A 25553-nucleotide genomic window follows, 5' to 3' on the forward strand; every position below is an offset into this window, starting at 1 on the left:
AACTTCATATTATTCTACTTATATGGTATTTTTCATCTCAAGTCTTGCATGTGGGAACGAGGTATGCAGTGCAGCCAAGGATGACTTGCCGGCAACAATGCTCCCATACAATATTTGTATATCAATCCTAATCTTGCAGATCTATATATGTATATATGTATATGTGCATAGCATATACATATGGGATGTACATGTATGTTGATGTCATCTCATGCGTATATGCATGATAGATAAGATACATGATCTTGTGACAATGAGTTGATCGGCAAGTCGTCTCTGGCTACATTTTTGCCTCCTTTTCTCATGCTAGATTTATGATGACGACGATAGCAACCACGATCTCGACAATCATGCATGCAGTGACGGTAGTTGTAGTCATGGGAGCATGTTCTCATGCCATAGACCTCAATTTGAAGGGTTAGTTGGTCTATTTTTATGGAAATCTGGTTTATTTCTTTATGTACTTAACATTATTACTTGATCTACAGATTTGGGCATTAGCCACATTATGTACTCGAGTTCCAATTTAGATTTGCCTCTCTAGATATTAGATTAGCTTACGGTATAGAATATCGGTTGTATTAGTTAAGGAAAAACATTATTCTTTCATCCAATCTTTTTCCATACTTTGCAGATGTGAGGCGCCGGCTTGATACATCTAATTTTATGTAAGGTTACTTGAAGCTGTCTGCTTAATGTTTTGAAACTTTCTACATGGAACAGAAGTTAGACAGCTTATTGAGCTTTACTGTCAAACTAATATGTCTGTCTGTATTTTCACAAGGTAGGATATCACAGATTAGCACAGTACGACTAGCAAGTTGAAGGAACTGCCCTTGTCTGCTAAGTTGATGCTTCATTATTCTTACTGGCCATTTTCATGTATATATGTAGCTACTGTATATATGTAACCTTGATAAGTTGCAAACTTTGCACAATCGTTTTGACTCGGGTAACTTATGATAACTGGTCAATGTTATTTGAGGTAGCTGGGATTGGATTACCTGTTCTCATAACATGAACGTGTTATATGTATACATACCATATATTTCATAAATCTATGAAAAAATGGGATCCAAAGTCTCCACATTTAGTATGGGTGCGTTTACACGCATTTAGTTAAAGTTCAACCACTTACTTAATCTAGTGGAGTTAACTATTCCGTAACACCATATTTATATCAAATTTTAACCATTTGATATTTGTACCGGATCAATTTTATTTATTTAGTTTCAGTCAACATCATTTCTAACATCAAAAGCTATCTGTTGGACGCAACTAATTTCTCAAGAAAGTATTCCCATATGCACTTATAATCCTTGATTTGCATCATAATACATAGAAAAAAAAACATACAGTACATATAACAAAAGCCCACCAATCCAAATAACTACTATTAAACAAGCTCTAGATCATACAAATCTCCCAGAAAAAATTGTATAAAGCATATCAAGCAAATTTCAATTACAAAAACGAAAAGGGAAGCGAAAGAAATTTATACAGAGTGATGGAGTGAGCTATTGAGATATTGGACCTTCCCTGACCAGCAACCCAAACATGAGAACAAAGAGGCCGACTCCAATGCACTGAGTTGGAGAGACAAGAGTTTGAGAATAAGCAGACAAAGTCACTGCAGCACCAACTATTCCAATCACAAAAGCACTCGACTTCGGATCCATTTTCCCTTTTTTTTGTTAAGAACTTATGAGGAATGAGAGAATACGTACGTACACTTTTTGATGAACTTCAACGCTGATATAACTGAAATTTTTGATGGGATGATTAGAGTTCAACAGAAACTGAGGTCAACTACACTTATGGTTGCCTCTTGCATCTCAATTCTCAAGGGCAATGCTTGCCCCTTGATGTTCTCTAAGAGTGCCACAAGTCAAACCCTTAGGTGGATAATCGATAATTTGATAATTAAATTTTGTTTGCCTCATTTGTCAATATTTTGAGAATTGAGTCCAATTTTTAAATGTTACGTTTGGTTTGGATGGTGATGTCACACTTCTCTTTGTAAAAAATCATTAATACTATGTAACTTATAATGCTACGAAAAATGTAGGGTGAGGATTGAAGGAATTCAATCAAACGGTTGTGAAAAACATAATTCATCACAGATACAAATTTCTGATTAGAATACGGTATCAGGAATTAAGTCGAATTAATCATAATTAATTTAGTAATTATGCTTAAGCCGATGTGAATTGCGAAATATTTATCGTTTTTTCTTCTATTAATTTCAGGCTCATCCGTGGCAATCAGAACTTGAGTGGGGAGAGGTATGCAGAATTTTAAACTGCCAGCGGCTTATGCGTTTAGTCTTATTTTTGCAAGATTGCTAAAAGTTTACTCCATCTTTTTCTCTTGCATATATGATATCGGGGAAAAGGAGTTACGCTCAAGCACGATCTACGTGCAAATGTTGTCTTTTATGTGAGAGATGTCGCATACAATACTAGTTTATAGAATGAAAATTTGTCCTTTACAAGACAATCACAAATCCATTTTACTAAAATAGGACAATCAACATCATTGATACAATCAACACAAAACGCAAATGTCTCATATGGCATAATATATAATTCACGTAAAACAACATGATCAACAATTAGAATTTTTTGACCAAAAAAAAAAAGATCAACAATTAGAATTTTGCATTTAGAGGATGAAATTGAATCGAAAGTTGTCCATTTGTGAAGTTTTAAATAGTATAAATATATTGTAAATATTTTTTGTATCAAAATTTGTGTCGGCCGTGTTGATTTCCTTATTTTGAAAAAAGGTTTGTCCTATAACAACTAATTTCCCTAATATAAATGGCTTAGAAAACAAAACGACGGACCCTCTTGTCGTTCCGACTTCCACACAAACGCTAACATCCTCTCATAAACTCTGCTCACGAGGACTGAGAATTCCCACACTATGGGCCAATGCTATGCATAGATGAGACGAAGAACCACCACCGCCACCGCCGCCACCGCCGCCACCGCCGCTCTCTGCGATGGGATACTCCAACATTTATATTCTCACTCGCCTCACAGGCCCTATATCAAACAGGTTCCATCTCTTCACACTTTCTTCTCACTCCTCACTACTCACCGCCAATTCTCATGTCTCACGAACCCTTCACCGCCGCCATCTCCGCCGACCCCAGATAACAAAACCCACATAGATTTATCTTCCGTTTGTTGCTCTGGAATTGCCCAGTCTGTGTTTTCGAGAAGTTCCCAATTTTTTGACAAGAACAAAAGCAGAGACTTTGCCAATGCTTCTCTGAAAGACCTTCTTTTGGAGATTTATGATGTGGTGCCCGAATACACTCGTAGAATTAGGCGGGCTTCGGAGCTAAAACCTGAAGATGTGCTCGGATTATTACTGGGTTTTCGATTTCAGTGTGGGAGAGTTGGGTTTGAAGTTAGAAAGGTTGAGTCTTTGTGGGAGATTTTCAAATGGGTTAGTGGACAGAGTAAGGGTTTTAAGCATTTTTCGGAGTCGTATGTGGTCATGGCCTCGATGCTTATACGAGTGGGGTTGCTTAGAGAAGTTGAATTCTTGCTTTCCACAATGGAAAACCAAGAAATTGTATTGAGTAGTAATGAAGTTTTCAGTGATTTGATTGAAAGGTATGTTAATGCTGGTGAATCAGAAAGGGCCATTTCGATGTACGACCGAATGAGGCGGCATTTAGTCCCTTCGTTATCGTGTTATGATGCTTTTCTTGATCATTTAGTTAAGATGAAGAAAACCGAATTGGCTTTTCGAGTTTGTTGGGATATGGTGGAATTGGGTGCGGATTTGAGAGGTTTGAAGGAGGGTACGGTTGAGAAAATCATTGGATTGCTTTGCAGGGATGGAAAGATACAGGAAGCAAGAAATATTGTGAAGAAGGCTATGGCTTTTGAGCTCAGGCCTAGCAACTCAGTTCTGTATGAAATTACTTGTGGTTATTGTGAGAAGAAGGACTTTGATGATCTGTTGAGTTTCTATGCCGAAATCAAGTGTGCACCTGATGTTCTGGCTGGGAATAGGATTATGCATTCTCTATGTAGCAGTTTCGGGACAGGAAGGTCAGAACTATATATGCGAGAATTAGAACATTTAGGCTTCAGTCCTGATGAGTTAACCTTTGGGATCATGATTGGCTGGAGTTGTCGTGAACGAAAACTCAAAAATGCCTTCATTTACTTGTCAAATATGTTGGCAAGACAACTAAAGCCCCATAAGTATACCTATAATGCTCTTATCAGTGGGGTCTTTATGGGGGATATGTGGAATCATGCTGGGGAAATTTTTGACGAGATGGTGGATAGAGGGACAACACCTAATCTATCGACTTTCAGAATTCTCTTAGCAGGCTATTGTAAAGCTAGACAATTTGATGAAGCGAAAGGGGTAGTTTTTGATATGGCAGGCCACGGATTGGTTCAAAACTCGTCAGTAGAGGATCCACTATCGAAGGCATTTACAATTTTAGGATTCGACCCATTAGCTGTGAGATTGAAGAGAGATAATGATGTGGGGTTTTCTACAACGGAGTTTTATGATAGTCTTGGAAATGGACTTTATTTGGATACAGACTTGGGTGAGTATGAGAAGAGAGTCACTGAGATCCTAGAAGATTGCTTGGTACCCGACTATAATTCACTTATGATGAACGAATGTGCTCTTGGAAATTTTAAGAGTGCGTTGATGTTGGTTCATGAAATGGTTCAATGGGGGCAAGAATTGTCTTTTTCTACCTTCTCTGCCTTGCTGAAAGGGCTCTCTGCTTCCCCTTCGCATATCAAGGAAATTGCCAATATTGTGGATAAAAAGCGTCACTTGGTAAATCAGCTAGACGAAGAAATTCTAAATTTTATTGTCCAAGCATACATCAAGAAAGGATTGACATCTGATGGGTGGAGAATGTTGAATGAAATGTTCCAAAGGCATCTGAAAATCAATAACGAGACGTATAGTGCTGTAATTAAAGGTTTATGCAAGAGAGGAAACTTGAAGGAGCTGCATCTTTGTTGGGATTTTGCTCAACACGACAGATGGTTGCCAGGGTTTCAAGATTGTAAAGCTTTAATAGAATGCCTTTGCAAGAAAGAAATGATAACAAAAATGGTGCAGCTTCTTGAAAGTATGCTTATATCCTTCCCTCACTCAAGGTTAGATGTATGTCATATGTTCATAGAAATTCTTTCCATTCAAGGTTTTACAAGAACTGCGCATGTATTGTTGGAAGAACTTGAACAGCGTGGTGGCATTCTCGATCGTATGGCTTATAGGTATCTTATAATGGGATTGTGTAAGGAGAGAAAGTTTCATGTAGCTTTTACGATATTGGACAATATGCTGGCTAGAAATTTGGTGCCATGTTCGGATGTTTTAGTCCTATTAATTCCTCAGTTGTGTAGGGCTGGTAGGTATGAAAAAGCCATTTATTTGAAAGAGATTGGTCTAAAAGAGAAATCTTATTCTCCGCTTACCATTGATCGTGCATTATTCGAAGGCTGTTGTATTACAGGGAAAGTTGGCGAAGCAACCACTCTAATACAGAGTATGGTATTGAAGGGGCTACATCCGGATGCTGAAGTTTACAATATTCTGGTTCAGGGTCATTGTAAGATTAACAACTTAAAGAAAGTGAGGGAGCTACTTGGTATCATGATGAGGAACAGTTTCAGCATTTCATTCTCAACTTTCCGCAATTTGGTGCGGTTAATGTGTGTGGAAGGTAGGGTTCTTCATTTGTTGAGTCTGAAGGAGCTCATGCTTGGACAAAGTGAGTGTCATGGTCTCACCATTCACAATATTATGATTTTCTATCTTTTCCAAACTGGGAATGCTTTGCTTGTCAATAAAGTGGTAGATCATTTGCAAGAGGAAGAATTGCCGCTCAATGAAGTAACTTACAATTTTCTTGTTTATGGGTTTTCTCGGTGTAAAGATGTGTCAAGTGCTGTGGACCATTTGTGTACTATGATCTCCAAGGATTTCAGGCCAAGCAACCGCAACTTGAGAATAGTTATAACCAGCTTGTGTGGTATTGGGGAGCTTGAGAAAGCTGTGGGGTTGTGTCGAGAAATGGAATTGAGAGGCTGGGTTCATGATTCAATCATTCAAAATGCGATTGTTGAGGGCCTTCTTTCTCAGGGTAAGCTTGAAGAAGCAGAAGGTTTTCTTGACAGGATGGTAGAGAAATGTCTAGTTCCTGAAAATATCAACTATGATAATCTAATTAAACGATTTTGCTCGTATGGAAGACTGAGCAAGGCAGTTGACCTGCTAAACATAGTGTTGAAGAAAGGAAATCTTCCGGCCTCTACCAGTTATGATTCTGTCATCAGCTTTTGCTGCGTGGTTAATAAACTGGACCAAGCTATGGATTTTCTTTCTGAGATTTTGGACAGAAATCTCAAGCCAAGCATCAACACTTGGGACATTCTTGTTCACAGTTTATGTCGGGATGGACAAACTGCAGAAGCAGAACGGCTTTTGAATTCTATGGTTTGTGTGGGCGAACCAGTGACGAGGCAGATATATTTGTCTGTAATTAATAGGTATCGTTCAGAAAACAATCTCAGGAAGGCATCAGAGCTCATGCAAAAAATGCAACAGAGTGGTTTTGAGCCAGACTTTGAGACACACTGGTCTCTCATAAGCAATCTAAGCAATTCTCGTGACAAGGACAGCACAAACAGCGGAGGGGGTTTCCTGTCAAGGCTTCTCTCTGCAAGTGGATTTTCCCGGAAAAAGAATTCATAACAAAACTTTGATAACACAGTAAGTAATCATTCATTCATTCTTTTCCCAACACCACATTTGTAATTCCCGTTTAAGTCGCGTATGACTTTAACTAGTTTCCATCTTTAGATGCTTTGGTGGTTGATAGAACTATAGTCTATAATGTAAAATTAGGTCTCTTATACCGTGAAATGTATATGACTGAGTTTGTTGAACCTGAAAAGAGTTGTACAATACGTGTGCAAGCATACCGTGCTGTAAATGTAACAACGGTTTCTACTAAAACCGCATTTTGAATTTCCCTTCTTGAATAGGGTGCTTCTCATGGTTGTGAACGGAAAACCGCAGGCATACAGCAAGCGATTTAGCCGGAATTCTTTACAGAACTCAAAAGCTGTTGATTGTGCTTATACAGTAGGGCAAGACGCAGTTGTGCGTGCAACATTGCAAGCTGTATTGTGTGAGTGGAGTAGAAAGATAAGCGAGAGGTGGCTTATTTTTCCAGCATGCAGGCGCAGGTTTTGGTGTTGAAAGATAATATAAAGTAGGAAAGCTTACCAACTCTTCAGTAACAAAACCGACCGTGGATGTATACCATTGTTGTGGAACATGGTGGGGAATTTGGAGAATTGTAAATGGAATTAAAAAAAAAAAACCAAAAGGTTCTAGATCCAACATCTAAGATTTGCATAATTTGGTTCAATGGAGTAGAGAAACTCTGGTGATAAATCTTATGTCATGGCTGTAAAACCAGGGAAATTTTTAGTGTGACGAGAACATGCTCCGGAACATCAAATGTTACAAGACAAGTAGTTGAAATTTTTTTTCTATGTATCCAACCATTTGTACCATGACACTTGGTGTACATGGCCGTGTTCTCGGTATACGGAAAAATCTCTCGTAAAAATCAAGTAAAGTTATTATTATTATTATTAATTTTTATTATAAGCGATAAATACTCTTAACTACTTAAATTACAAAATTTTTGCAAGATTAAGTAGAGTTAACTACTCATTTTTGGGTCAATAATTTCTTTTTATATTTATGCGATAGTCTACACTAATTAATTTAAATTACGAGGCAAACTTAACTGGCGAAGGGAAGAGCACACAACCATGGCAACATGGTTAAACGACCTAGTTATGTCAATATTACAGTTGCTACTATGACCTTTCAGCTATATTAGAGGAAATCCACTGCGGTTTACAGTGCCTTCTTTTTCATATATACAAAGATAATTCATGCTTAGAAATGAGAAATTTAGGTTAAGCTACACAATAACACAACATAATAAATTGATATCAAACTTGCTATTTAAAAGAATCAAACATAAAACCTTCTACTTACAAGTGAAAAAAATATCACCACACCGATTAAAATGCAGATATATCGTGCGTATCTTATATTACTAAATAGTTTAATATGCTTCAACAATGGATATAATAATTGTTGATAAGGCGTGCGCACATTTACGATAAGAGCAATCATTGACCAACTCAGTTTTCATATCTCTCCAATCCCTTTTCCTTAATCTACCAAATCAAGAGATTCGTGTCATTGAAATTTGATTCAACGATTGAAGTTATTATAACTTTTAAAGTGGGCTCCTATTTGTAGCCGTTGGATCAAATTTCAATGACACGGATCCCTTAATTTGATGAATTAGGAGGAAAGGATCCGGAGAGTATCTCTTTCCATTTTTCAGGCCCTTTGTAGCCTCCAGGTGTCTAACTGCCCCCAAAGTCTCAAATTTTCATATCCCATGCATGTTACCAATTTTGTCGTTGATTCACTTTACCAAATTGGGGTCAAATTTGGTGCAGTTGGAGTTGTGTGGTGACCTCGTATTTGCTCTAAAATATTTGTATAACAGAGCAAGTACGAGTAGGTTATCTTTACACTTCATAATTCATGTGTTCCGTCCGCCCAAAACCTTTTTCATTTTTTATGAATTTTTTCAGGTCCTGATGCCAACGTAGAGAGACTTTATGAGTTTTTTGCATGCATATATACACCCCTTCAACTCCTCTCCCATGCACACCAATCAGCTTCCACAACTCGAGTTTGTAAAATCGATTAAAAACCGTGAGTCCAATCCAGCACAAAAAACATTAACATGAAGGCAGGAGCAGCTATTGAGCTTGGTCGTGGTGAGTCCAACTCCAAAGGGATGACTTCGACCGCTGCAAGGGCAGGGGTGAACCGAGGAGCGTCTATCCTCGACTTCATTCTACGTATAGTTGCGTTTCTTGGGACGTTGGTGAGCGCAATCGCCATGGGAACCACCAGGGAGAGGCTTCCTTTCTTCACTCAGTTCCTTCAGTTTCGGGCTGAGTACGATGATCTTCCCACATTCACGTATGTGTTCCTCACCATCAACTTTTCTGTGTTCATTAAATAATACCCTTATGGCACATAAACTATAGTGAAGTTCTTTGCTTCTTATAAGAACAGGTTTTTCGTGGTTGCGAATTCCATCGTGTGCGCATACCTGGTGTTTTCTCTAGCCCTTTCCGTCTTCCACATCATACGAAGCAATGCTAAGAAGAGCAGGATTATCTTGATCTTCTTCGACACGGTAATACCTCATTACGATTTTGCAAGTTTACATCATACTATCCATTACGCTTAAAGTTCGCTTAACGGAAGTGAGTTTTTATACCGTTGTGCAGGCAATGCTTGCTCTTCTGACGGCAGGTGCCTCCGCAGCAGCAGCTATTGTTTACTTGGCACACAAGGGAAACGCCAAGGCGAATTGGTTCGCCATCTGCCAACAATTCAACTCCTTCTGCGAGCGCATCTCTGGATCTTTAATCGGATCCTTTGTTGGAGTTGTTGTGTTCATCCTCTTAATCTTGCTGTCAGCTGCGGCCCTCTCCAGGCGCTGAGAGTTTCACACATAAGTACGCTTCGTGCATCAGTTCGTTGTTTGAATTTGCTCGACTCACGTGTCATCTACGATGTTTGTTTTTCGATTTGATATGAAATGTATATTGTGTTAATGTATTCCGTTTCCTTTTCCTTGCCAAATTATTGTATCTCAATTCGACTGCAAATTAGTTTGTATAACAAGTGTGGCCTAATGTTTCTCTTAAATTTTTCATGCATCTCTAGTTACTACAGTACGCATCATTCGAAAATAAAGAACGTACTAAATTGGGGGCAAACTTAAATGGGTAGCCACAAAGGGTTCGAACTCATTCCCAAACCAGATAAGAACTTCTGAGAAGGAGCAAAACTTTGTTAGCGCATATCGATTGTAATTGCCATTTTCCTAGTCTAAATCTTTGTGTGTAAGTTGAGTTTTAGATGTTAGGATCGGTTCTAACTTCTACGTACTCAAGTTCTTGAAGATCAAGCTGGCCCAACTTATGATCGTTGTTCTAGGGTAACTGAGTCACAATCTCAAGTTTACAACGGTAAGTGAGACTTAGGGACCTACGACCTGGTTTGGTACTGAGGTGATTCTGAAAAAAGCTGCTATAAAAAAAAGCTGGGAGCTGTTTTTGTGTTTGGTAAACACTCAGCTTCAGCTTTTTTTCACAGTTTTGGGTAAAAAAAAAGCCAAAAACAAGAAGCTGCAAAACCCAGCTTTGAAAAACCGGCTTTTTTTTCACATCTGTTTTACATAAAAGTTTACCAAACACTCTAATACTGCTTTTTTTTTTTTTTTTTCAAAAGCACTTTTACAAAAAAGTTTACCAAACACTCTGCTGCTTTATTTCACAGCTGCTTATTCTCACAGCACAGTAGAAGCAGTTTTTTTTCAAAGCACAGCAATACCAAACCAGCCCTACATGCATTCTTAGGTGGTGTAGTGGCATAAAAATGGTTTTATATGCTCGTGCAAGATTGAATTTTTGAACAAACGATATTACTACATTAAGGGGAGGAGGTGGGCTAGCAATAATGTGATTCAAATTCGTCTTTGGCAAGAATAGAACCGAAGACCCTACTTACAAGTGAAAAAGGGATACCACTAGACCGTAATACTAAGTGGCAGGTTAATTTATATAATTATATCAGCTTTTCTTTTATGACTGCAATAATGCAGTATTGCTGACTGATTGTTATTTGCATTCCGCTCAATGCACTTGTTGATCACAACTCGTTTTTTCTAATTTCGCTGCATGCTTGATCAACGTGATTAATAATTAAATTTTGCAAAAATTGAATTAAGCCTAATCAAAACAACCCCCTAGGGTTTGTGTTACAACCTATTGCATTTTCATTGAATCCCCGGTGTTTCTAACGGGACTTAGGTTTGGAGTCGAACAAAAAAATGCATGAGAGCGCTGTTATCTGCTTCAACTAAGCTACAGCCAGCCTCCTTCTTCACCCCACTGTCATCCATTAGCTTTCTCACCTCTTCAACCCCTTGCCACTCACCTCGTGAAGCATATATGTTCGATAGTAGCACGAAGTCCCCACTTTCGTCCCTTCTCATTTCAAGAAGCCGCTCATTTGCACGCCTTCCCAGCTCAACATTTCCATGCACTCTGCAAGCCCCAAGCAAAGTCCTCCAAACAATGGCATTGGGAGCAATCTCCATTTTCTCTATGAACTCAAAGGCTTCGTTTAATATCCCGGCACGCCCTAACAAATCCACCATACACCCGTAATGCTTTATGTTTGGCTCGATTCTGTAAACAATCCTCATGAGATTGAAATATCCGCGCCCCTCTTCTACTTTCCCGGCATGACTGCAAGCAACCAAAACTCCAACAAACGTGATCTCGTTAGGCCTGACTTTCAGCCTTCGCATCTCTTTGAACAGATTAACCGATTCCTCAGAGTGGCCGTGGAATGCCAACCCTCCTATCACCGAATTCCACGACGACACATCCTTGTCCCTCATCCTCCGGAACACCTCAAGTGCCCTTTCGATACTCCCACACTTAGAATACATATCTATAAGCGCATTTCCAAGTATGATGCTCATATCTCCCGAACCCATCTCCAAAAGAGCGGAATGTATCTTTTGCCCTACGTCCAAATCTCCAATATCCGCGCATGCAGACAAAAGACTCAACATTGTCACTTCATCAGGCTTTTCTCCCAGACTTCTCATCCCCTCAAACATCTGCAATGCCTGCTCATTCGATCCACAAAGTACATAACCCGCAATCATTGCATTCCAAGTCACCACATCTCTTTTCGGAACCTCATCAAAGAGCTTCCTTGCACTCTCCATCTCCCCTTGCTTTGCATATCCCGTGATCATAACATTCCAAGAAACCAAATCCTTAACAGGCATTTCATCGAAAAGCCGCCTAGCCACATCCAGCTTCCCTCTTCTTGCATATCCTGCTGTCAAAGCTGACCATGGCACAACATCCCTTTTCGCCGAGTCATCAAAAAGCGCGCTCGCAATCCTCAAATCCCCACAATTAGCATGAAAATAAATAAGGGTATTCCTCACAAACGTATTTGACTCGAACCCGAACCTCACAACCTTCCCATGAATCCCCATTCCCATCTTAACCCAAGAAAGCTTAGTGCAGGCCTTGAGTACAAACGGGAAAGTGAAACCATCAGGCCTCGCGTGCCGATTTTCCATCCGGGTATACAGTAAAACCGCATTTAAAGGGCATTGGCTCTGAGCTGAGCCTCTGATCATGGTGTTCCACAAGAAGTTGTCTGGTTCGGACACATGATCGAACACCTGGTGGGCATAATCAATTGTGCCCGATATAGCCATGGCGCCGCAGAATATGAGTTCTCGTATAGCGGAATAGTTCGAATTGAAGCCGTTGACCACCATGGAAGCGTGGACTTGCTTGAGAGCTCGGAGGTTGGTGCATTTTTGCCAGAGGCTTGACCGTTGCTGGCGGTTGGTGCTCCTGTCGTTTGGTCTCTTTCGGATCATTACACGCAGCTCCGCCGCTAGGACTCGTTGGAGGGAGCCAAACTAAAACTGAAAGAAGAATGGGCTGAAGATGGGCTTTAAGCTGTGATTTTTGGCCCATTTAATATTAGAATGGACCGGCAATTTAAATCTTTAGGCTCAAATTTATTTATTTATTACACTAAGGAGATGAATAGTTTAGCTAAACCACACAATGAGCAGCTTAATTTGGTATCGAATTCACCATTCACAAAATTTGAACCTAAGATCTCTCACTTCTAAGTAAAGAAGAATACTACTAGACCTAATAATATATATTAGGCTAAAATTTATTAAAACCGGGATATGCAATGTGGGAGAGAGCGAGAGTTTGAATAGTTGGAATAGGTGTTGTAGAAAATTTATGTGCAGAATGACTTTGTTTTGCTAAAGCACGGATTTGTATTTGATTGTGTCGACTATCAATAACTTGTCGATACGTTTTGGTAACAATTTGTTATTGATACCTTAGGGGCACTATATTAACCATCTATGTGAGAACTGGTTCGTGTGTATTAGCCAAATGTTTTATAATCGTAGTTGTTAGCATCACCATGCCAAGACCTAGTTTATTTGTATCATTTGTGGGTGTTGTGTTGTATAGTATAGGGTAGAAGTGGAAATGGATAGTGTTTGAGTTTACCTGTTTATAATTGTATCATGTTCGTGTTGTGTTGTATAGTATAGGGTAGAAGTGGAAATGGATAGTGTTTGAGTTTACCTGTTTATAATTGTATCATGTTCGTGTCAACCGACGAGTTGATTAACGCACAAAATGATACAAAAGTAATAATATAATAATATATACAATAATGCATACTATTCATCGGAAAATGAAAATTTTTTAATCATTTTATTAATGTTATAATATTTGACAGTGTTAGCTATGTCTTTAACGTGTTCACATCGTATTTTATGTTCATGTGAATTTCGTATTATGTAGCGTGTCGTATTTAGAATTGTCACTCCTAATATAGACGGTAATGTGCACTTGTTCATAATCCTTATTTGTATCAAACAATAATTAAGTCAAGCACAAATAATTGTGAAAAAAAAGAAATCAAACTTAGGTGGTAACAAATCTATGAAATAATCACACTGCAACTGCCTCCTACATAAGAAATTGTTTCAAATTTGTCCCCAATGGTCTAACATGACAATTTCGTCAACGGTACAGTCTTAATCATCCTGATTTCTCAACAGAAACGTGTTCGTGATAATTGCTCAAACACTTTGAAAATTTTAAAGACGAACTAATGTTGTATTTTTTAAAGAGAAAAAAAAAAGAGAGAGAAAAAGAAGATCAGCGTTTCTCTCAGATATCATATATAATATGGAAACAAAATTTTTAATAAGGTTGATCTGATAGCCACATCACACCTTAAAGAATAGAGTTAATATATTTAATTAGATATGTTTTAGTCACACAAGACTAGTCACTGGGATATAGTTATAAATAATATCCTTCAACAGTATTATATGATGAAGGAAATTGTTAAGGGAAGGGATCTTCAATTTTTTTTTTATAAAAATGGGGATTAGTTGTGGGGTTCACACTACATCGAATTTTAACAATCCAAATCATTTATATTTTTTAAGTTGCACCTCAGAGATCATCCTTATAAAATATTAGGTAAATCGGAAATGTTTTAGACATCTAATTGGGTTTAAAGAAATGAACGAATATTTTGTTATATAAGAAACAATGAAATTTGATCTTGATAATTAAATAGGTAAATGGTTTCGGATTTAATTGAATTTTTGCAAGGATAATCTATGAATCAAGACTAACAAAATAAACGGTTCAGATCATTGAAATTCAATGTAGAATGGCCCCACACCTAATCCCTATTTTTTTCAAAAAATAAGGATCTCTTTGCATAAGGGGCCTGATATGATGAATACAGGTGCCACAATTCTTGGATAAATAGGAGACATCATTTTTTTTTTTCTTTCCTTCTGAATTAATTAGTAAGTTTTCTTCTCTTGATTCCACAAATTAGATGTCAAAATTATTGAGCATGCCTAGTTGGAATGTAATAAAAAAGTGGTGGATTTCACTGTGGTATTTTGTGTCTCGTCATGCGATTATTAGTCTAACGATTACAAGGTGATCTAGTAGTTGGAGATGAATTCTAACTTCATAATTTACACGGTATGTCCTAGTGAACCACATGATGGTGGTTAGAAGACTGAAATGCCTATATGAGTCTTCCCAATCCTCAAAAATGAAAACTGCCGTGGCAAAACTACTGGCTAGTCCCTTTTAAAAGAAATACTATTATTAGAGTCCAAAATAATACTTGTAGTAATGATATTTGATAATGTTTTAACCGGTTTATTATCTGATGGTTGTTAGGTCCTAACCTTTTTTCGGTTGTCCTTCGTTTCCAACAATCCTAACTCTCTCAAAGATAAGTTTTTAGGTTCTTGATGCACGAAATGCATTCAAAGATAAGTGAGAATTAAGTGGGACTAATTGTTTCCACCTTTGATTAAGCAACTCAAAAGCATCCGATGAACTTGTCCCGATTTGTTTGTGAATTGCTTGTATTTGGTCTGATTAATGAGATACTTTGAATCATGTTCCCAAAAGTTCTAATTAGTAAATATCCCAAATCGTTGATTTAGGTGCACTAATTCCATCATTAGCCCAAGTTTGAGCACCACTGTAGGCTATAGCTAGATACCTAAATTAATTAGAGTGCCCTTAATCTATACAAGATCAATTATCAACAACTAATTAAATCTGATATTTTGGGTCTAGCTAGATGCCATGGCAATTATTCCACCTTGAAAAGTAAAAAGAAGCAAATGTATATAGTAACTAGAAGTACGTGATGAAAAGAAGCCATTAGTCATATAGCAGAGAAGTTTTTGCCATGATTATCAATGCATAAATCTTATAACATGCGAATTTATTTGTGAATATTATAGAAAGGTCCATAACATATCAATTATATTGCTCATTCATATTTTAACACGTAAATTAAGATTGGGCATCGGGTTAGACTTTAACCCATTGGTCAACCCAATAGGCTCGAATTAGAATTGTTCAAACACATTGTCACTCAAGAAAAGTGGCAACCCAACCCACCAAACCATTCTTAAGCAGGTTGGGTTGGTCGGGTTCCACGGTTGGATTTGATTGGTTTTTTTTCTTGTTTCTAGAGTGAGCATTAGAGACAAATAATCAATAGTTATGTTAAACTAGATCAAAATCACGTGAATTTGATGTTATACCACTACTATTCAAATCAACCAGTAATAAACATGTGTATTTAAAAGATTAAATTTCATCTATAAATCTATTTAATATACATGTATGTTTAAGAATTACTCTCTTAGTTTCAATCAGGATAATAATACTTTAATCCAACTCAGCCCACCTAAACAGATAATCTGATTTTTATCCAAAAAAAAAAAAAAAAAAAAGAATTTTAATGTTCAGAACCCAACCCAGCCATATTCAGTGAATTGATCGAGTTAGTGAGCAAACCCACTAAAATAGCCTGCCACCCCTAACGTAAATTAGTAATGTCACATGATAGTATGATTATTCTACTAAAAACATTTATGATAAAAATACATTGGATCTAGGCTATACAGCATATACCCGTTAATATGAATATGTGGGTGATGGCCCATACAAATGATTTCTATTTATTTCATTTTAGTCATTGTAGGAAGTTGAATCATTTCATTAAGATATCATTAACATTTCATCCTACCTTTAGGAGACTAATCTTATTGGTGGTGAGGACTACTTAGAATAGATTGAACTGTGCTTTACATTTTTTTAATGAAATAAGGATACGATTAACACCAAAAGTAAAACCATTTTAAGGTAATGGTTTGGACGTAGACGCAAAGTATAAAGGTAAAGGAAGACTTAGAAAGATTTAAAAATAGACTCTAAAAAAATATATGGATTACTTAAAGTTAAGATAAGACTTGATACAAAAACAAAAGCAGTGACGTTCTAAAATTCATACAACTAACTTCTCTTAATGAAATAAGATTTTGTTGTTGCTGTTGATTTGACATTCAAATATTAGCGCAATGATTGAAACACTAATCTCTGTGCCTCCATCCAAAGTATTGGTCGATTAGAAGAATAAAAAGAATAGTAAACAATAAGAGAGCAGCTAGGCAGCTGTGGCCTACTCTTATTTTTTTAAGTTTTTGCCTAACCTACTCTTTTAATATAAAAATAATAATATTATAATCTAATGACGTTATCAAAACCCATATCTTTACTGAGTCAACATTTCTGCGAAACCCACTTACCCACGTGTCAATCCCATGCGTGGCCTCTTGTCGGAATGGAGGTAGCAGGACCCACAAATGCCAACACAGCACTTATTGTCAGTGTAGCTTCATTTGGGTTTGGCACGAATTTTCCACTCAGCCAATCAGCACTCGCCAAGTTGACGAGTTTGGTTGCTTTTCCGTCGGCAACGGCGGCACGGTCAACTGTTTCCTCGGACGGCGGATGATAGATATTTAGATTGACATGATGATCAAATATAAGTCGTCCGATCATGAAGGTTGCTGAGATAATAGGAAACCCTAATATTAGATGAGAGTCCCTACCCCTACGCTTTCAACTGCATTTTAAAAATATTTCCTGAAAAGGAAAGGGGTTAATTTGGAGTTATTCAGACTAATTAAGAAAGTAAAAGGTTAATTATATAATTATTGAAAACCAATCACCGGATGGAAATTAATCAACACAGCTGCTAATGAAGCCAAATTTTGCTGGTTTGTTTGTTGGCAATGAGGATGTAGACAAAATGCACATGCATGTTTAATTTTCATATAATAAAGTTTATTTTAGGGAATTGTTATTAGCACTTCAAAAATCACATCCTACATTCTTTACAAGTGTATTTTTCTTTCTAATTATAGTAAGTTTGGAGTGCAAAATGAGATTTTTGAAATGCCAATAACAATTCCCTTATTTTAATGCATTTTAACCTGACTAAATCAACACATCCTCCTATAAATCAACACATCCTCCTTCTTGTCGTCGGCTGTTATTGTAGATATAGTTAAGGTCTCGTGGTTTCGTGATATTCTTACATAATTTTTTCTTTTTCTTTCGGCTTATGTCCCATTGTCAACTAAAAAAATTGCATTATTACGTGTAAACGCGGGTTTTTAATAAGCTTTTGCGAGTTATTTTATTTAAGTCATAGTGAGATTAAAAAATGATGCTTCCTTGGCCGTGTGGAACATAGGTTAGCATTATATCAATTCCCACAAGTGATCACGTAGAATAAGTAATTACGACTTATGTGTTTTCAACATTAAATTAATTGCATGACCTTGGTGTTTATACCTTCACCACGTATAAAGCATGATTCTAAGATGGAGAAACTAGGTTCTCATCCTTCTTTTTTCAACTCCGTTAATTAAAACCTTATTCATTTTCAATTTTTCATCAAGGTTCCTTGGTTTTAATAAACTTCATTAATTATTTCAATAATAAATTATTTTACATGTCAAGATAATTAAAATTTATTTCTAAATATATTCATTTAGTGTTAGAAACGTTACATTTAATATATATTTTAAATTATACCAATTTTCTTTTCATTTTTAGTTTGTATACAATATATATATATATATATATATATTTGTTTTTTTTTTTTTGTGTACATATTTTTCAAACTTTTATTTGTACTCATTTTTTAACCTTTTATTTGTACCAATAATTTACTAATAGTATCTGTAACATCCCACATCGCCCAGGGGAGTGGATCTTGTAAGCCTTATATGTATATTCCCATCTCTACCTAGCACGAGGCATTTTGAGAGTTCACTGGCTTCGGATTCCATCCAAATTCCGAAGTTAAGCCAGTTCGCGCGAGATCAATCCCATGATGAGTGACCCACTAGGAAGTGCCCAAAGCGGACAATATGCTCGAGTCGGGATGTGACAGTGTCCATTTGTCTTTAAAAATGTATCACTTTGTTATATGTAAAATCTACCAATTTTTTTTTTTTTTTTTTGGTAAGTACCCTTTTTTTTATGTAAAATGTACCCGTTTTCTAATGTAAGACCTATTTATTTTTTTAATCTAAAATGTACCAATTGGTTTTTATATAAAATGTACCCTTTTTTATATATATACAAAATGTGCTCATTTTTATATAAAATGTACCACTTTTTTGTATAAAAGGTACCAACTTTTTGTATGTAAAATGTACCATACAAAAATTACCAATTTCTTGTAGGTAAAATGTCAATAATATAAGTAATGACAAATCATGGGTTTTATTTAAATATAATTTATCCTAATGAAAAATCATGTCATTAAGATAAATTATACTTTTTTATATAAGTATAATTTATTTTTTAATATTTTAATCCCACAAATCTTGAATTTTATTTAAAATCTCATTAATATAAGTAACTACAAATATCAATTTTTAATTTAAAATTATAATAACCTACATAGAAATGAATTATTGCATTAATTTCATAGATTTCAATAGAAAACTGAAAACCAACAAGGTTTCAGTCAAAGAACGTCGATAAATAGGGACCGCATCCAAAATCACCCTTCTAAGATATTACCGGTTTGAATTATGCTAGCATCAATCTTGTACGCTCCATTCTTACCAGGAAAGTGTTGAGAACATGCAAGTATATGCCCCATCCATGTGACTTAGGTGAACCCAAAATAATAATAACCATGAAAGCCACACTTAAATTTCTGTGAAGCCAGCTAGCTAGTCGGGACCAATACTTCATATAATTTGTCAAAGGCAGAGCCATAGGTCTTTTTTTTTCTTCCCTTAATTATTTGCTCAATGACAATCGATCTTGTTGGCAGAAGTTAATCCTTGGATGGGTGTGCATTTGAGGAAATAGCAAAATTACTAAAACTAGTTCGAAAAGTTCAGTGGAGAATTTGATGCACCACCCAATTTTTTTCTAAAATGGCAACCTTTTTTTTTTTCCATGAAATTGAATGTGTGACTGGGGTTGAGTATAACTATGGATTATATTTCTTTTTGGTTGATGGGATTGGACTAAATCGCACCATTTGGTTATGGAATTGTTCATGTGTTCAATGTGAGTAATTTGGTTCTATAGATGTAGTACGCTTCAGATTTAGATTGATTTCAAGTCACGTTATCATTTAATAATTGATTAGAGAAAAAAATTGGTACAATTTTGAAAGCATATCGTATGGCGCAATATGAGAAAATTGTTTCATTGCCTAGCGACCCCAAACCCTAAGTGTAAAATGAGGTTAATTAGTCCTAATATATTTGATCATTTCATTGTTTAATGTGATTTCCTACTCACCCATTGGGGGTGATATTTGTAATATTTTTCATGTATTTTTCTATAAATATTCTTTATCAATGAAGGGATTTGAACTTGCAACATTTTTCGATGTTGAAAAAGAAAAATACTATCGGAATAAGAGCTAGTCTATTCGTGTATCTAGCTTTTTTGAAGCTTTTAGTTTGGAGGCCCCAAACATAAGGCAACAAAAGTGCAAGCAAGGGCTATAACTTCAAGCTGTTAGGCTAATTCAAGTTGAAGCATGCGAGTTCATGACATATATCACACAAAAAACCCAAAACGTATTCCTTGATGGATCATCGTTATATATACAACCAAACACATCACTCGAATATTCCTACCTGCAATATGCATCACCACACAGAGAGATGGTCACTGTTCACACCTAGCTCGCATATATTGGTAAGGAAGTCAGAAATATAATGTCACACATAGCGTGGTCTCATTTTGTCTACTTGTCCAACAGACCAAGTCCCCTCCCATGATAATAAAATAGAGCTTTTTTATTGCCAAAAAGAAAAATGTTGCAAATAGAAAAGTACTTTTATTATTTTAATACTTTAAGTCTTTAACGTTGGTTTTAATAACCGTTTTGTTTTTATTTTTATTTTTATTTTATCGGGCTCGTTTGGTACACATAATTGAATAAGAATCAGGAACTTTGAAATTTCATAGTTTATTGATGACAATGAACAGCTTTTTATTTGGATGGGATAAGAAGATGATTTTTTTTTTTTTTAAGTAGGATATTTTATTCATTACACATACAGATCATGAATAACTAGGACCTAAAGGGTCCTTACAAATTAGATCTTACATTAAAGCATCATTAATTGCAAATCAATGAATATACTTCAAGCACTCGTCCGAGCTTGTTAGGAACCGTAAAGTTATACATATCAATAAAACCGTTAAATCTCGTGTTACGCAGAGATCATATGAAAACAAATCTCAAATCATATATTGGAACATGAAGTACGATGCCCATGGGTTAATTGATCATCTAATCATTGCCACAATCCCAAAGCAAGTAAAGTAGATCAAGCAAATCAAACAGCTCCACCTTTCACACATAGATCCGAAAGAAGTAGCACATCGAAACGAAAAGAAAATTAATATCGAGCAACTCTCCTATAAAGAGAGAAATCAAAACTAAACTCCAATACAATTCTTGGAAATTATTAGACAGAAACAAAATAAAAGATAAAATCATATCACCGCTCCACATCCTCCAAACATTTGAAAGCCGTGTCACCTCAATGGCTAAACCCATAGTGTCGTTTTGGCTAAACTCAATCCCCATGTAATCTGACATCTTCCATTAATTTAAGCTTCAACTCTACATTATCGAGGGTGATAATTAACTGGATCCAAACCTTGTATTTACCATGTGCGTGGGCCAAAAAACGACGACTATCATACCAACTGTAGTGTTTCATGACGACAATTATATACTAAATAAAGTAAATGAAAAGGAAGAGGTAAGAGACCAAGAATGATTTTGAAGAAGGTTGTTGCCGACCTCAAAGCCAAAGCAGGGGCTAGAGCCAGATAATTTTAGTATGGTTTCTTTGGTTTTTGCTTTAGACAGCTGATTAGCTATATAAAAAAAAAGGGTCATCCTCTCTAATCCTACCATTTTAAAGAAGATTGGAATGGATAAATGTTCCTCGTGAGCAATCCATCTTCACCTTCTCAAGTGTCTTTCTTGTGGTGATATTTTAATGTGCCCTGTACATGCCAAAGATAAATAAAACCATTGCAGCATTAGAGGACTTTAGTTAAACAAAAATAACTAACACAGTGACTTTGGGTCTCTGATTCTCTTCTCACCTAAAGTCAATTAAGTACTTGTTCAATAGTCAATTAATTTCGGATTACAGATTAGAGATGAAATTAAGGAAATAATTGTTAATTATATTTTTTGCATGCTTTCCATCTTCAAAGTCATGAAGCATGGAAGGACTACAGAAGAGTTAAAAAGGGAGAGCTGAAAGTTTGAAACTACCCACCAAGTTGCCTTACAACCCACGCTTCTTCTCTCTCTCTCTCTCTCTCTCTCTCTCTCTCTCTCTCTCTCTCTCTCTCTCTCTAAAAAACCAGTATTTAAGGAGGTTCTGAAACTTTGCACACATTTTTTTCAATCATCTCTCAATCTCTCTTAGTTAATCAGAAGCTTTTCAGTTCCATATCATTTTCCACCCTACTTTTTATCATATAATATCTACTATTCAAGCTTTTGGTAGCCAAGAATCAGTTTGTTATTCCTAGTTCCACAGGATTTTCGTGTCGATTTCTCGAATTTAGAGCTTTTTTGTGAAAACCCAATTGAGATTCAGAAAGGAGTTTTCAGATTATTAGTTGATTCAGTGCCAAAAATAGGGTTTTAGTGGAAATTGGAGAAATGGAAAATACTTCTGGGTTTATTAACGTGGATGAGCAGATGGAACTTCCTCCGGGATTCCGATTTCATCCAACGGATGAAGAGCTCATAAGTCACTACCTCTGCCCCAAAGTTCTTGACAACTTCTTCTGTGCTAAAGCAATTGGTGAGGTGGATTTGAACAAGTGTGAGCCCTGGGATTTGCCTTGTAAGTCCCTTGATTACACCAAACCATATTGTCCTCTGTTTTTCTCTGTTTATTTTTCAATTTTTGTCTAATTTTTTTCTTAATTTGTGTTTTGTGTTTGTTCGCTGAAGGGAGGGCAAAAATGGGAGAAAGGGAATGGTACTTCTTCTGTGTGAGGGACAGAAAATACCCAACTGGTCTAAGAACAAACCGGGCAACGGAGGCCGGGTACTGGAAAGCCACAGGCAAAGATAAGGAGATTTACAAGGCAAAAACCCTGGTTGGAATGAAGAAAACTCTTGTTTTCTACAAAGGAAGAGCTCCAAAAGGTGAAAAGACCAACTGGGTGATGCATGAATACAGATTGGACGGCAAAAACTCTGCCTGTAATCTCCCCCAAACAGCAAAGGTATCAATCAAAATCTTGATCTGCTTTCCTCTCTTTTTTCTATCGATTTTTTCTCGGATTATTTGTTAATGATTTCTGTTTGTGTTTGTTTTTCAGAATGAGTGGGTGATTTGTAGAATTTTCCAAAAGAGTAGCGGTGGGAAGAAGATACATATTTCAGGTTTGGTGAGGCTGAGCCCCTTCGGGAACGAATTGCGCTCCTCTTTATTGCCACCATTAATGGATTCTCCACCCTACAACAGCGACGCTAGAACAACCCCTACCGCCTGCGAAACCTCTTACGTGTCCTGCTTCTCCGATCCACCGGAGGATCAGAAGACTCAGGACGACATTATGGACAGCTTCAACAACGGCAACAACCACCACAACAACGACATTCCTTACGCTTGTTCATCGCCTTCGAATCCCTCATCTGATTTGAACTCTATTTACTCCAACCAAATCACACCAAACATTGGACTTTTGCAGCACCAAAACTCAGTTTTGATGCAGGACGAGTCGTTTATGAGGATGTTGACTGAAAACCAAGCACCAAACTTGAGGCGTAGTGCGAAAATAGAGTTCCCACAGGACGCTGGGCTGAGCATTGATGCTTCCTCAGTGGTTTCAAACAGAGAAATGGCGCAGGATGATCCATCGTATTCTTCCGCTCCTGCAGAATTCGATTGCCTCTGGAATTATTGATCTCGAAGATCGAATATAGTTATGAATTAAGAGAAGGTTTTTCAGGGATGTATAATTAATATGGTGCTTAATTATTATGTACTTTGTATAGAAATTCTCCATTGAATTATAGAACCAAGGAAGTGCAGCTTGTTGTAATTTGCAGGGATTGATAAGAACATATATACAGTGATGTCTTGGAGATTATTTCCTATTGAATTGACCATGCGGGTTATTTTGCCTTGTTACTTTATTTTATTTTGAAATTTTTGTTGAACATAAATGAAAAAAAAAAAAAAAATGAAATGAATATGAAGGATTTTTTTTACAGTGGCGATATCTTAAGTTGATCAATCATTCTTTACAGTGGCATTCTAAGTCACACATCATCGCCAAAATGTCCTAGATGTAGATAAATTTCCTTTGTGAGTACAGCCGTCCATTGTTTGTGAGAACTTCATTCGTTATTAATTCATAATTATTATGATATTTGGTAGATTAGTTATATAGTAGTAAGTTGGGCTCAAGTTCATTGGTTAGGCCACCAACCAAGAGTTCTCCACGGTGATCAAATTATCAATAACAAATGGCAAGCGTGTAGACTCTCATTGAAAGCATCAAAATCAATAACATCTTCATGAGCTTTTCAGCATAAGAAATTTCAGATAATGCTTGTTTTCTTTTTACTCTATTTTCATCCGTGGATGTATTAATAGATTCCTTCATTGTCAACATTTAAAAAACCATTTAATAAAAATAATTAAGGGCCTTAATGATATGGTGTCCCAATTACAAAAAGCAAAAATTATATATATATTCTGCAGACTAATAGTGTAATACATGCAACCCACCTTTTATTATTGTCTTTATTTATCTTTTGAATAGAGGATTTTGAACTTGAAATCCTATATGATGATTTGTAAAAATAATAAACGATTTCGATTATAATTATTGGAAGACACAACATTATCTTAATAATAAGATGTGCCCATCCTACCCCTTCTTTTACTTTTCACGCTGAATTCTCTTCTCCTCTATCTCTTATGCCCCCGATCTCAATTTCAGTCAATCTCTCTCTCAACCTCAATATGGATAGTCGAGGTCTCGATTAGATAAACACCCTAATCTGGGCAGCCAAGTGGGTGATCGATTTGTCTCACTCAACCTCAATTTCCCGCCTAGGTCGCATAGATGACGCCTAGGATGTCGCCTAACTCACATCCTGATTTTAGCTAAATTATGGTGACTCGACATCGCCTAGCGTCTAGGCGTTGTCTAGATGGCCGCTTAGGTCATTTTTTAGAACACTATACAACAAAATACAAAACATTTACATATTACTTTATCAAATTATATTGAAAACTAGTATATGAAACGTAAGTATTTGTTCATGCGTAGTTGCATATATACTTATAGAGAGAGCTAGTAGATTGACATTATAATCGTGTAGATTATATATTATAGTATGTACATATATTATAGTTTATAGCAGCTGTTTTAAAGTCATTGAAATATGAAAAGTGTAGGCAATTATTTTGCTTGATCTCCACATCATGACGCGTAAGACCTGAATATTCCCAGTTGATCAAGTTAACGGTCCTTTATTTGAGGAGTGACATAAGACATAACTGTTTCTTTGTAGCATGACACCATGTTATACTGTGGCCAGTTTGTCACCCCAAAAACATTTACATACAAGGAATATATATATCATAATTTCTACCCAATATGTAACTATGTGTGTGTGTGTGCGCGCGCATAGAAATAGGTCTCTTTCTTTATTATCATCTGCTATATCTTTACAGAAAGTTCATTCTTTTTTTTTTTTAGGAAAACTAATGAAAATGACTTGAAAACTTTGAGTTTTAACGATAAAGACATGATAAAGGGTAAAGTGAATAGTATCAGGTTTGACTTTTTAGTGTAAAAATATAGTTTTTCGTTAAAATGAACAATACC

General features: G+C 36.4%; 4 protein-coding genes across 4 annotated transcripts; 3 read left to right on the forward strand and 1 right to left on the reverse strand.

Annotated features, from left to right (window-relative positions):
• The first annotated feature begins 2949 nt into the window (after positions 1-2949).
• Positions 2950-6979, forward strand: LOC137740853 (pentatricopeptide repeat-containing protein At5g15280, mitochondrial). The gene has a single exon (XM_068480659.1). It carries the CDS (start codon positions 2950-2952, stop codon positions 6757-6759), a length of 3810 nt encoding a protein of 1269 aa, XP_068336760.1. The 3' UTR covers positions 6760-6979.
• A 1875-nt stretch (positions 6980-8854) lies between these two features.
• On the forward strand, positions 8855-9626 carry LOC137738955 (casparian strip membrane protein 1). The gene is made up of 3 exons (XM_068478425.1): positions 8855-9096; positions 9193-9316; positions 9411-9626. The coding sequence occupies exons 1-3, from the start codon at positions 8855-8857 to the stop codon at positions 9624-9626; spliced, it is 582 nt and encodes a 193-aa protein (XP_068334526.1).
• Positions 9627-10851: 1225 nt separating this feature from the next.
• Positions 10852-12627, reverse strand: LOC137741119 (pentatricopeptide repeat-containing protein At5g15300). The gene has a single exon (XM_068480922.1). The coding sequence runs from the start codon at positions 12605-12607 to the stop codon at positions 10997-10999; it is 1611 nt and encodes a 536-aa protein (XP_068337023.1). The 5' UTR covers positions 12608-12627; the 3' UTR covers positions 10852-10996.
• Positions 12628-22050: 9423 nt separating this feature from the next.
• Positions 22051-23849, forward strand: LOC137740004 (NAC domain-containing protein 100-like). The gene is made up of 3 exons (XM_068479786.1): positions 22051-22543; positions 22654-22931; positions 23028-23849. The coding sequence occupies exons 1-3, from the start codon at positions 22357-22359 to the stop codon at positions 23613-23615; spliced, it is 1053 nt and encodes a 350-aa protein (XP_068335887.1). The 5' UTR covers positions 22051-22356; the 3' UTR covers positions 23616-23849.
• Positions 23850-25553: the final 1704 nt, after the last annotated feature.

The sequence above is a fragment of the Pyrus communis genome, chromosome 7 (genome assembly GCF_963583255.1).
Source record: "Pyrus communis chromosome 7, drPyrComm1.1, whole genome shotgun sequence".
NCBI classification, from domain to species: Eukaryota; Viridiplantae; Streptophyta; class Magnoliopsida; order Rosales; family Rosaceae; genus Pyrus; species Pyrus communis.

Coding starts and splice junctions, on each gene's coding strand:
- LOC137740853 (XM_068480659.1), top strand. CDS start 2,950: ATGAGACGAAGAACCACCACCGCCACCGCCGCCACCGCCGCCACCGCC.
- LOC137738955 (XM_068478425.1), top strand. CDS start 8,855: ATGAAGGCAGGAGCAGCTATTGAGCTTGGTCGTGGTGAGTCCAACTCC. Junction 9,097..9,192: donor GATGATCTTCCCACATTCAC/GTATGTGTTCCT, acceptor TTATAAGAACAG/GTTTTTCGTGGTTGCGAATT. Junction 9,317..9,410: donor TCTTGATCTTCTTCGACACG/GTAATACCTCAT, acceptor ACCGTTGTGCAG/GCAATGCTTGCTCTTCTGAC.
- LOC137741119 (XM_068480922.1), bottom strand. CDS start 12,607: ATGATCCGAAAGAGACCAAACGACAGGAGCACCAACCGCCAGCAACGG.
- LOC137740004 (XM_068479786.1), top strand. CDS start 22,357: ATGGAAAATACTTCTGGGTTTATTAACGTGGATGAGCAGATGGAACTT. Junction 22,544..22,653: donor TGAGCCCTGGGATTTGCCTT/GTAAGTCCCTTG, acceptor TGTTCGCTGAAG/GGAGGGCAAAAATGGGAGAA. Junction 22,932..23,027: donor ATCTCCCCCAAACAGCAAAG/GTATCAATCAAA, acceptor TTTGTTTTTCAG/AATGAGTGGGTGATTTGTAG.